The 13,117-nt window shown below is 37.2% G+C and overlaps 3 protein-coding genes across 3 annotated transcripts; all 3 read right to left on the reverse strand.

Annotated features, from left to right (window-relative positions):
• Window positions 1-283: 283 nt before the first annotated feature.
• On the reverse strand, window positions 284-3,407 carry MELLADRAFT_67104 (uncharacterized protein; the record flags this gene model as incomplete). The annotated part of the gene is made up of 2 exons (XM_007415237.1): window positions 284-3,071; window positions 3,097-3,407. 2 exons carry the CDS (start codon window positions 3,405-3,407, stop codon window positions 284-286), a joined length of 3,099 nt encoding a protein of 1,032 aa, XP_007415299.1.
• A 4,281-nt stretch (window positions 3,408-7,688) lies between these two features.
• Window positions 7,689-9,977, reverse strand: MELLADRAFT_92181 (uncharacterized protein; the record flags this gene model as incomplete). Its single annotated transcript, XM_007415236.1, has 5 exons — window positions 7,689-7,856; window positions 7,965-9,185; window positions 9,260-9,296; window positions 9,361-9,858; window positions 9,958-9,977. 5 exons carry the CDS (start codon window positions 9,975-9,977, stop codon window positions 7,689-7,691), a joined length of 1,944 nt encoding a protein of 647 aa, XP_007415298.1.
• Window positions 9,978-10,278: 301 nt separating this feature from the next.
• MELLADRAFT_45152 (uncharacterized protein) lies at window positions 10,279-12,371 on the reverse strand (the record flags this gene model as incomplete). The annotated part of the gene is made up of 6 exons (XM_007415235.1): window positions 10,279-10,433; window positions 10,508-10,572; window positions 10,641-11,525; window positions 11,593-11,741; window positions 11,932-12,014; window positions 12,126-12,371. The coding sequence occupies 6 exons, from the start codon at window positions 12,229-12,231 to the stop codon at window positions 10,411-10,413; spliced, it is 1,311 nt and encodes a 436-aa protein (XP_007415297.1).
• Between the last annotated feature and the right edge of the window lie 746 nt (window positions 12,372-13,117).

Here is a 13,117-nt window from a genome sequence, read left to right on the forward strand (position 1 = left end):
TAAAAAGCCAAATCAAAAAACCTGTCCCAACCCATTTGAATTTCAAGATTTCCCCACAAAAACCCAAAATTGAAATGAGTTGGAACACATTTTTCATATGGGTTCTTACTGTTTGTGTACCCTTAATGAACTCTCAAATACATATATATAATGTGCCTTACATCAGTCCTGCTTCTTCAATTGCTTCTGAAAATTGCTTACATCAAAGTTATTTTACATGATAGTCTTGAACCCTCCTCAATACAACCTAGATTTGAAACATATTTTTAATGCAAAATCTGATTCACTTTGGTAGATTGCTTTTCCAAACAACAACTCTATCAGTTCCACGAATCCAAGTCTCTAAACCCCTAACCTTTTCAAATCTATGTTCAAAATATGCTTTGAAAATGTGGCCTTTTGTTAAAAATTCTTCTGGAACATCTTCCCATATTCCAATGATACGTGCTTTCATTTTCTCTTTGGATTCTTTGAAATTAGACCAAGTTTTAAACCTCCTCAATAATTCAACATCTAATCCAACATGCTGAGCTATCAAAGCCTCTCCAATACTGATTTGTTTTGTATGATTTTGTTCAATTTTGTATGTTTCTGGAAACTCTATGTTCATCTGATCAGCAAGCTCTGCCAAGTACTTTAACCTGATTGCAAAAAGCTTTGAAGTATCATCATCCTTCATTGTCAAAAGACACCTTGTGGGTTCATCGTTCCAATCATGTCTGAAAACTTTGATTCTCATACCATCCTGTAAGTTGACAATTCCGCCCATTAACTCTAACATGCCATAAACTTTCTTTTGGATCTGTTCCCTTCCAAAGTATCCCCATTTCCCATGAGACAATTCAAGTATATCATCAATGGTTCCCAAGACAGGAATGATATATCCCTCTTTGATCCAGTCTCTAGCTAGAGCTTTTCTAAGGACACTTGACTCCTTGTATGTATCATCGTGTCCCATCATGTAAAGTGTTGCATATCTTCTATGATACTGAAATGAAGAAATCTCCTTCATAATCTTCCATTCTTCTTCACTTGACTCATCAATCAAAATGTGAAGTTCATCTAATTCATTCACTTTTGCGTTCTGGAAGTCTGGAAATGGTTCATCAAATTTTAAGATCTTTCCCATGCGTCTGTTGTTAAGTGAAAGTGTTTCTCCTTTTTCCTTCCAAAACTGTGTGAATTTCATAGCACTAAATTGACGTTGGACAGATTCCACGCGTCTGTAGGCTTCGAGTGGATTATCGAGTTGCACCGGTAAGTTGGTAGAAGGCGACTTCCAATTGGCACTACCAAAGTTCATTCTTTGGAGGTAATCAAATTGAAGACTTGAAACCTTGATTGTCAGCAGCGGTGTTGGATCTTGCAACTTTATCACTTCTTTCAAAACAATATTCCTGTCAAGTTTGGAAATATCTTTCACATAATCTTGAGAAACTAATGCTTTTGGGAATCCATCGTGTTCCTCAAGGTTACCAATCTGGTCTTTGACTGTGATCTGTGACTCATCTTGTTTATGATACCTTGCTTTACTTTTACGTTTTGATATGTTGTTCCTTTTCTTAGGTTTTCTGATGACTTTGTTTTCCATAAAACCTTTTCTTTTTGAAGGATGTATTATTCTTGAACCTTTCTGATCAAATTCATCAACCCCTTGAGCTTGATCTTGTGCGCTGATATCTTGGAATGTATCTTTGTCTTTGAAACTGTTTAAATCTTCACTAGATGAATCAGAAGATGCTTCATCAATGTCCCCTATGTCAGATCCCATTGGATTAATGATAGATACAGACGGGGGTGAAGTCGAGGCCTCTTCGCGCATCTCATTAATCTTGGTATCCTCCTGTGATATCAACTTCTTTCCCGTTTTCTTAAAATCCGCACCAGATGATTCAACTGCTTGTTTTTTCTCTTGGAGTGTTTTTGGTTGTTTCAAATTGACATCTTCTTCCGATGAACCAGGCGGTGGTGATCCTTCGCGTAAAGCCACCTCAATGTTTTTAGTCTCGCGCCCCTCTCCAGTTGTGATTTTAGTTGGAGTCCTAGTGATTTCCTTTCCAAAACTATCCAAATAGCCTTCATGGACTTTGGTCCTCATTGTTTTCTTCCGCCATATCGGTGGTTTTCTTGTCAGATTTTTGCTTCTTTCTTCATCACGTTCAAATTGTGATTGTGGAGGGCGAACTTTGTTTGTTAATAATGGATTCTGGTTGATTGAGTTTCTCGACACATCTTGCCCATATCTTATTTTTCGTTCCTGGACAAGTTTATCATTTGAATTAGACGTAGCAGGTATAGCTTCCTTTTGAATGCTCAAATCATCTTTCGAAGTGTCTATGGTATTTTCACGGGTTGATTTTACTATCGTCTCTTTTGGTCCCGGGATGATGTCGTCAACTTTTGGATTCCCTAAAACATCCTGACCGTTGTTCTTGACCTCAGCGTTTTTCAGTTTTCTTTGTAGAGGTTCGACGTCTGGCATATCACCCTCCTGTTTCATTCTGTTGTAGATTCTGGATAGATCCTTTGATTTCTGAAGTTTTTCCTGTCCTTGAGTAAGCCTTCCATCTCCACCAAGATTCACTGTTCCGGCTAATGTTTCACTGCTCCTTGAATCTTCAATCACGGGAGACTGATGAGGTGCTGGATCTTTTTTCTGTCGCACTAGTTCAGTTACCTCACGTAGTGGAGGATTTTCTATTTTGTTTCTTGATACATCCTTTTCTTCGGATCCAATCTTTTGAGATGGCTCGCAAGATGTTTTTAGATCTTTTGATCTCTCCTTAAATCTATTACCATAGGTTTTTATGTCAAGTACTTCCTGGAACTTGTGCTTTTGTTCTTCGAGAAGTTTGCGTTTTCCGGCAACTCGCTCTTGTTCGTTTTGACTAACTTCATTCTGCTTGATGCTTTGCTTCTTTGCTAAAATTTCTTGAAAAGAAATCGTTGGAGAGTCCAAAATTTGTTGAATAGGAGCTTCAATCCTCCTCCTGTAGCCCATATAAAAGTGAAGACGTCTGTTATATATGATATCTCGAGTTCCCTTTTTGGTGACAGTCTGGTTAGAATGCCTTCAAATCCATAAGAAACACTTACACATTTTTGTAATCCCTTAGATGTTGTTTATTTCTATGCGGAGAATCTTTCCTGGGAGTTAAACCTGTGATGGGGTTTGCATAGTAGGAAAAATCGGGCGAGTTGACAAATACCCCATCGAAGCCAATTTTGGGGCTGGTGGGGTTAGAATCTGAGCAGCTTTCAAGTGGTATATTGACACCTCTCCAGATACTATAAGACTCTCCTCGATGAGCTTTTGGACCAGTTGACTCATTGTGTCGTAGCAAGGCACAAAGAGATGTGCTTACGCGCGCTAGAAATATGCATAAAACGAAGTTGTACACTAACATTTGGTAGCTTTTTACTTGAAGAATCAAGAAATGTAAGGGTCTTCAAAGTAGAGAACTGTTGTTAATACAATCACAATTCTTTCCAGGGAATCCATCGCAATTTATCATAGTTGAGAATATCTTGAAACATGATTTGTTGCGAGTGTCACATTGGGAGAAAGGCTTCAATGCCTGAACCAGCGCTGGCTACGACGTGCACTCTCACTGCTGGGGTGTTGCGAGCAAAGGTAAATACATATCTGAGGCATGCACTGATGTCAGTCACACATCCGCAGTCGCGGAAGTCACTGTGGATGTGTGACTAATCAATGTACATATGACACAAATGTGAGGGACATGTCCCCCAAGGCTTGGTGTCCAAACCAGCGCTACCAGTCAGCACAAGAAATTGTTGAAAGATGAACCACCTGGAGAAGCACAGGCAAATATCTCATTATGACGACTACACCAATTTTAAAGCTCTGTGCTGTGAAAAGGTATACAGAAATTGTATGGCTTTCCATCACAAGTTTTGTAGCTGTGCTTCCTGTGCCCCACAGTTACCCAGGGGCAATTCAAATAAGTCCCACTTACTCAAGTCATCACCTGAGAATCATGACAGACAAGTCAAAAGCCAAAGGGTGGGTGGGTGGTGGTTTGTGCTTGCAGTGCAACCTGGAACTTGAGACTGTCTTTAGATTTGCTGCACACCATACACAGAGTTGGTGTGACTCACCAGATATAAATAAGTTTGAAAGCCAAGTGTGATTGCATAATCAGGGTGGTACATTAAGGCTATCCAATGGGTCATACAAAGTGAGCTAATCATCAGTTTAGTCCAGAATGAAATTCTGAATTCTCATAAACTTTTATCCCATGTCTGATAGCCAAGAGTTCAGACTAAAATCTATGCCATCCAAAAACCTGTATTTCCATTTGAACACCTGTTTTCTTCCATACAAAGACCCATTTTTTTCCAACCTTGAACACATTCCCTATCATTTTTGACATTTCCATACAATAGATCTAGGTTTTATCACAGGAAGAATTCCTGTGATATCACATTGTAGAGTGTGGGTTTTTCATTTGGGGCACAGCCTGAGTATATATTGGAGCAAAAAACCCATCAATAACAGCAGAAAACGAGCAATGGCAGCCAGTGAGGCCATCTAAAGATGTAAATTCTGTTGAATAAAGAAACCATTGGACCAGAATTTAGATCTTGAACTCAAATAATAACTGAGAAGTTCATACTGGTTGATGCTGGCAAGGAATACCCATGTTTTAGAAAAGGTCTTAGGGTAAGAGTTCAGAATCTCTACTACAACCTGTGAATCTGATTGGTTCATGAAGTGGTGCTTAGGGGTTTTCATGAACTCATCTCACTTTACCTAACTGATTAAACATCCTAAAATCAATTTCATAAGTTTTACCTCAAATATACTAACAATCTGTAGCATTTATGTAGTCAAATTGGGGCACACCTTAAGAAAATGACTATGCAAAAGCCAAGGTGTACTTAAGAATTGAATTCAAACAGAGTCACAAAAAAGGATGAATGGAAAGTTAAAAAAATCAAAGCTTATTGTCATAAACTATACACAAGAAACATCTGTGTACTATTGAGTAGATATCACAGATGTGTTGTTGAATAAGTCTGGTAGAACACATCACTTGCAGAGTTCCCTTTTCCCCTCATCTGAAAATCATCATATGTACAATCCCCTGCAAGTAGTTTTTGTAATCACTCAATTGCTTGAGTGGTACTGGAACAAAGCTGGATTTCCTTTGAGTGACTATTTTGAAAGATGATGGGAAAGAATAATATATCTCGACATCAAATGACAATGAACTCCCTTGCTCCAACTAGATGGCCGACTTCTCCTAGGTAGACTAGTCCTTTTTATTTTAACATGTTTAGATAGTGTTTTATGCAGCAAGCTAAATGCACTTTAAAAACATGTTTATGATGAATTGATTGCAAACCACCATGTCCTTGTGGCAGTTGCCCAACAATGAGCGCACACAGACTGCCTTTGAGGCACAAAGGCAACTCATGTGCGCTTGTCAACCAGCAAACACCACAAGGGCATGGTGAATTCAATCTTTCCATAGATAAAAACACCTTGAACATCCACTCCTGATGATTTTCTAATTGAACAAATCATAACCAAAGGAAAATCAGCTGAAGCCATTAATCTTTAGTTGAAATTGATGTGTAAAGGAATGTGGTACAATGCAGTACCAGTCAAACACAATGATTACAGATCCTAGGCATAGGGACCTGTACACATCCCCACGCCTAGGATTTGTAATCATTGGGTTTGCAACAGGCCCCGGCCCGCCGCTGCAGAACTTGAATGATTACGTAAACCACTTGGAGGGGACTGTACATAGGTACCTGATCTTCAGGATCACAAAGACCAGATCCTTTCCTCACATAAGCAAAGACCCCAAGACCAGACCAAAACACATATGATATTCCAATAACCATTATCAACCCTGAGTACTAAACCATGTTATTAGTACCAATGATCAACACATAATTTTGATTTGATCTTTTACCCAAAATAATCATCCTTAAGCATAAACCCTTTCATTTAATGTTCATCAAACTGATATCTTGACTTATTTATTTAAGTCAAAACTTTCATGCCCACCTCTTTACCTGATCAAACTCATGGATATTAATCCCTACAAGTCACTGTCACTGTCTAGTAGAAGTTTACTTAGTCTTCTACTATCCTTTTGATCACCTCTACTAACCTAATAATCACTCATAAAACATTCTATATTCATATATGTATGTCTAAACTTTTTTGTTAAAAATTTTAGCAGAAAAAAATCTCATATGAAAGACTGAATTTAACAAAAGGAAAAAAACTCACAGCACATGAATGATCAAGTTCAAAACCCAAGCAAGCAAAGTTGTGGTGTCCAAGTTCTCTGCAACTTCTCTCATTCACATCATTTCCCTTGAGCTGTACTTTGCCTTTGTAAAGATGTCCATACAAGCTCAAATTTCATCTTGTCCCTGCTGGCCTCCTTTCTTTGTTATTCAATCATCTAAACCATGAAAAAAACATATCTTTCATCACAACAATGACTAATAAGTAAACTTCACTGTTTATATCTCCAAAGATTTCTCATACCCAGTCAGTTTTATTCAACATTATTGGTGAGCAACCTCAATGAAAGTGAAGGATGGGTCTTGTGATATGGTGAAAGCACTAAGATGAAACCCAGAAAGACCAGAATGATACCCAGGAAGATATCTGATGAGTTGCAAGGGACTTTGTGTATCTTTGAAATTGTGTGGTATGTATACACATACATACTAAATATGATTTCCCCCACTTGGTATATCAGACTGGTAGCTCAAAGGAAACCAACTATGAACAAGTTCTATGATTAACAAAAGTTACAAACTTGCACAAGACAGCATACCTTTTCTCATAATGAAATCAAGTTTCAAACTTGATCAATTCCAAATCTCACATGGTACCATAAATAAGAAACAAAGAAAAAATCAATCTAAAAAGTTTTCATAAAGGCTTTGAATAAATAACCAAATTCAAAACACCATGTAAACATCCTTAACATGCACACACACAAGTCTTTCCTTAGACCCATCAAAGAGGTACCACAACAGATACATCTTCCACTTATCAACTGCAAGATTAACAATCGGATTTGAATAAATCACTATTCACAAAAAGTTCTCAACAACAATCTCAATCCAAATCCCACCAAAACACTTTCAGATTTGTTTCAAACCTCTCTGTGTGTGTGCATATGGACGTGCTACAAGGATATTTACATGATGAGAAGAAAAGAAGAAGGACATCTATAAATCTTATATTTAATTGCATCTAATCTTCACTCTTATTTCATTTTACAAACCAAACCAAACCAAAACAGACAAAAGAAAAGAAAAGAAGAAAAAAGAAAAAAGAAAAAGCATTGCAGATAACATAAAAATAAAAACGAAAAAAAACTCTCAACGTTTACAAAGAGAAAAAACGCATCCAAAAAGAAACCAAACCACAACCAGAATCAGGAATCATCATCACATCACTTTGCAACAAAAAGCTGAACAAACCAATCCAAACCAAACCAACAGTCCAATCAACAACAAATTCTCAAAACCAAACCCCACCCAAGTCTTGTTTCCATCCAAACTTAAATCCTCCTCCTCCTCCTCATCCTCCAAACCTTCTCCTCCTCCTCCTCCTCCTCATCCTCATCACTCCTCCTCATCGCTCATCACTCACTCACTCCCTCACTCCCTCACTCACTCACTCACACTTCTCCAATCTTGCATTGATCTTCTTCTTCCAAACCCACATCTTTCAACCCGATCTCCTTACCTCCTTCAGTACACCTAGACCTAGCCTTCCTGGTAATATCTTCAATCAATTCAATCCAATCAGGTCTAATAGCCACCACATCATTCATCATTTCCCTTTTCTAGAAACCCCCCCAAAAAACAAATCAAAAATCACAAATCAAAAAAATCAAAAAAATCAGTCACTAGATTTCAGTAATGAATTTAAGGAAAGGGAAATCAAGACATACTTCTTTACAAGTAGCCTTACTTTCCAACATCTCACACAACCCATCTAATTCTAAATTAGACAAGACACCTCGATCCACAAACTTACTCAACCCAACCTGAATCAGTGGATTAGGTTTCCCAAGCCCAAGCCCAAACTGTTGATGATGCTGAAGATTTTCAGTTCCAAGTACCAAAGCAGCCGAATCTGAACCCGAACCCGTCGATCTCCATTGCTGAAACAAATCCGGTATTTCTTTCATACTAGATAGTCTAGATACCCCAAGATCTTTAGAAGACATTTCCAAGAAAGATGTGTCTTGATGATTAAAAGTTTCGAACGCATTCGGTTTAATTTTTTCATCATCTGTTGAAACAAGTGAATCATTAGAAGATTCAAAGTTCAAGTAAGAGTTCCAAAAAGCTTGATCCGGTTCAGATGCAGAGATTTGACGTGGTTGATTTAACGGAAGAAGCTCATTAAAATCCAACGTTGATGGAATCAATTCATTAGATGTGAATGTAGATAACGGATTCATACTTGAATGATCTATTGGTTCTGGATGACCAACTAGATCTGATTGATGAACGTTATAAGCTAGCATAGGATCAGCTGGTATAGATGAAGTAGTATAACTCGGAAAAGATGACTCGAACTTCTCAACAGGCTTTGAAAGTTTATTAGAAGAATTCATCCCATAACTTTGATGATCTTCATTAAAAGCTTCCACAGGAGTATGATTCGTGTTCAAGAAACTAGCCAATGAAGAGCTAGAAGAGAGAGGAGGAGTATAACCTTCATGAGTAGTGCCATTGCCACTGATACTATTACGAGGAGTGTGTTGAGCAAGAGGAGGTTTTTGAAGAACAGGATCAGGAGCACCTGAAGTAGGAAGTGATAAACCTAATCGATTCAAGTTTTCTTGATTACCACGGTTCATCATAGCTTTAAGTGGATGACCAGTATGGAATCCATTCTTTAAAGAAGAAGAACTCTCAAGACCTGATTGATCTAAACTTGAAGACGTCATCGATTGAGGTTGATCAAAGGAAGTAGAAATCGGCATCGAAGATCGTCGTAAATCATTAGCTATCGTGAATGTAAACACTTCTTTGTAAACACCTAATGATTGGTTTTCGGTTTGGAGTCGGTTGACTAATTCTTTGAGATGTTTGTTTTCAGTGGTTAAGGGTTCTTGTTTGGCTAATAATTCATCTACTTGGTCTTGTAATTCTTGTAACCTCTAAATAGATACCAGATCCATTTCCATCAGCAGGTTGCATGCAAAAACTGATTTGTTGAATCAAGTTGACTTACTCTCTCTTTACGTTCTCGGAATGCTCTTTGTGCGTTTCTAAATCGCGACCAAATCGAATAAGTAATCAAACCAAAAAAAAAAGAAAACGAAGAAGACTAACCTATTCTGTTCTTTTCGTTTCAACTTACCAACCCCTTTAATTTCATGATGATGATGATCAGAAGGTTCAGATCCAATTTCATGAGTATGTTCAACATTAGACGAAGGATCCGAAAGGTTTCCCGTAGATGATTTCTTTGAAGAGTTATGTTCTTTTCGATCTTTTAAAGCAGAAGAAGAACTTGAAGCTGGTGAAGTTTTCCTTTTAGGATGTGATGTTGTGATTGGATTGGATTGGGTTTGATGATTTGTAGATTGGTTTAGAGAAGAACAGGGAGATGGAATCGAATCGGGTGATGAAGGATTATGGTGATGATGATGATGGTTTGACATTTGATTTTGGTGATTTTTATCTGATGATGATGATGATGAATGATGATTTGGTAAAGTAGCAGTAGTAGTAGTATTAGAAGATGATAATAATTTAGCACCAATCGAACCTACTGGATTGTTTTCAAAGAATCTTTGAATAGCATCAAATGAGTTGGGATCATCAAATCTGTCAAATTAATCAATCAATCAATAGATATACCAAGATTTATTGTTTGATGGATTGATTGTTTGTATGTAGTTGAGTTGATATGAAGAGATCACTTACTGAGAGTTAGACCAGTCCATGTTGAGCAGTGTATGTATAGTGATAATTGTAAGATTGATTGATGATTTGGAAGTTGAATTGAAGTTGAAGTGTTCTTGACCGATTCTAATCCAAATCGAATCCAAACTTTCTCAAACTTTTACTTTGATTCATCAAATTAATCTCACATTTATGTTTGGATTAAGAAATTCAATTGATTTTCATTTTGGATCATATCATATCCAATCTCATCTTGTCAAGCATTCTCAAAGCTGTGATATCTTATTATGTAATTACGATCTACTGTAAATCAAGAACATATTAAATTCAGATCTACATTCTAGGACTAGGAACACAACTCTTTCTTTTTCAAAATCACTCTCTACAACTCTTTTGGATATCTTGGCTATCAATGTCAAAATCAGATATCATGAATCAAATCAAAACAAAGTGACTACAAAGAATCTCAGAAATCTATTGCTTAAAGTAAACATCATCTATAAACAAAATTCAAGTTCAGCTTGAATCGATCTGTTCCATGATCAAGTGTTCTTAAAAACCTTCAACTTACCAGCAGTCACCCCTTTACCTTCTGATTCACGTTGAGTTCCCCATTTACGTAATCGAATCGATTCACTAAAACCAAACCCATCCAATCAATCCCTAAACCAGAAAACCCAAACCCAAAAAAAACCAAAACTCACATCTTAATAAACCCACTAGTATCAGTCGGTTCAAACCCACCCATCTCATCCATACTACTTTCCCTAGCATCATAAAGTCCTTCATCCGAAACCCTACCATCAACCACAACATTACCTTTATAAAGTGACAGTCTAACCATTCCATTGACATTCTTCTGACTAGCATGTAAACAAGATTGAACGAATTCCCTTTCAGGACTAAACCAATATCCATTATAAAGAATCTTACTCAATTCAGTCGTCAAAAATCCATCCCTTAAGGATCTTACTTTTCCATCTAAGGTTAAGCCTTCTAAGTCCATATGAGCTTTACGTAAGATTGTGCCTGCTGGCGTTTCGTAGCATCCTCGGGACTTTACGCCGATGAATCGGTTCTCGACTATATCGATTCGACCAATTCCATGTGATCTAGCCAATGAATTAAGTTGAACAAAGATCTCGACCAGATCAGTATGACGACTGACAACTTCCTTTCTACTCTGTTCAGTATCCGAAGTAGCTTTGTACACCACTAATTCAGAAGTGATCCCATTCCTAAAACTAAGATCAACACTCTGAACGCCATGTTGACTAGCATCCATCAAAGACTTAGTAAGTTTCCACATATCTTGAGGAGGTGTGATATTAGGATCTTCAAGAATTCCAGCTTCATAAGAAATATGATGTAGATTTTCATCCGTTGACCAAGGTTTTGCAGAAGTTTGAAAGACTGGTATGTGCTTTTGAGCAGCAAATTCAAGTAAATCTTTACGTCCTGCAAACCGATTGTAAAACTCGGGTAAACGCCATGGTGCGATCACTTGGATTGAAGGACTTAAGGCATAGAATGATAATTCGAATCTGACTTGATCGTTGCCTTTTCCTGTACAACCATGTGAAACGAAACTAGAAACACACACACACAGATCAGTATAGAGAGAGATTGGGAGATTTTTTTGTGGATTCGACTTACGCGCATTCTTCAGTCGTGGCTGCTTCGATCATGCCTCGTGCGATTACTGGTCTAGCAAGTGATGTTCCAAGTAAATAAACTCCTTCGTAGATACAATTAGCTTGGATTGCTGGTGTGATTAGTTCAGTCACAAATTCTCGTTTTAAATCCTACAATCAAAATCCCAATCACAATCAGTAAATGTAAAATTAAAATCAGAATTGGAATCAGGAATTGGAATTGGAATTGGAATTAGAATTAGAATGAGAATTAGATTGTTTCTTTTTTTCTTGAGTGAAATTGAAAGTTAAAGAATATAGATAATTTATAAAGAGAAATAAAATGATAAATGATAAATACCTGTAAAACGAATTTAGTAGCACCAATTTTCAAAGCCTTTAACCGAGCCGCTTCAAAATCTTCTTCTTGTCCCACATCAGCCACTAACCAATCAAACAAAAAAAAAACCAAGAAAATCAAGAAAATCAGAATGGTTTTTTTGAAGATTTGATTTTGTATAAAGAAGTGAGGATGAGGATGAGAAAATGACATACTAAAAGCAACAACTTCATAACCTTGTTCGATTAACCAAGCTAAGATACAAGACGTATCTAATCCTCCAGAGTAAGCTAGTAAAACTTTTCCTTTACTGTCTGTCATCTTAAAAAAAATTCAAATCAAAAATGTATATATATATATAAAGTTTTTTCAGGGGTTTTTTTTGGAGGTTGGGGGTTGATGGATTGATTTAAAATATGGGGTATGAGGTGTGAATGAAGTTTCTTGGCGACTTTAAAGACTGGTTTTATTTTTTTTTGATGCGTTTTGAAACTGTCGAGAAAAAAAGTTGTGTAAAAGTTAAAGTGGGAGTTCGTGAGTTTAGGTTTCAGTGAAAAGTAAGTTCGGAATCGTACGGATGTAACAGGTTCGTTCACAGATGTGACACGTCAGAAGGCGCGTAGCACTGTACATACCACGAACTTTTACACAGATTCTTTTGACTTGTTTGGAACATGGTTTTTTGGAGTGAGCGAAGTTGCGCAGGTTTTAGTCATGATGGGAAATCTAGGAAGGTGCCTCGATGATGGTTTTATCAAAGCTTGTGTGATCCATGAAGAGATGGTGGTATGAATACGAAACTAGCTTGAGATATGATGGAAGATGATGGGATTGGTGGATCAGATTCAGGATGAACTTGATTGGGTCATTTGGTTCTTTTGCAACTTCAAGGAAAGGTCTTAATACTTGATCATTTCATAGGTTCTATCCACGCATTTGAGGATCTGGCTAGATTTGTAGTGCAATTCGATACAGAGCTCGAAAGATTCTTGTGAAATTTCTTGTGAATTGTTCATGCAAATGAATTCTACATATCTCAAATATTTTTCTTGCAGGAGTAGGTCATGAACAAATGTGTTCATACCTCGGAGCAAAACATGATAACCCACAAATCTCTTGTTTTAGTTGGTTGTGATTGAAATTGAACTGCATACTTCTTGCAAAGATGAACAATGTTTTTTCATTCATCAAAAACACACATCCACAT

This window comes from Melampsora larici-populina (genome assembly GCF_000204055.1).
Source record: "Melampsora larici-populina 98AG31 unplaced genomic scaffold MELLAscaffold_49, whole genome shotgun sequence".
NCBI lineage: Eukaryota > Fungi > Basidiomycota > Pucciniomycetes > Pucciniales > Melampsoraceae > Melampsora > Melampsora laricis-populina.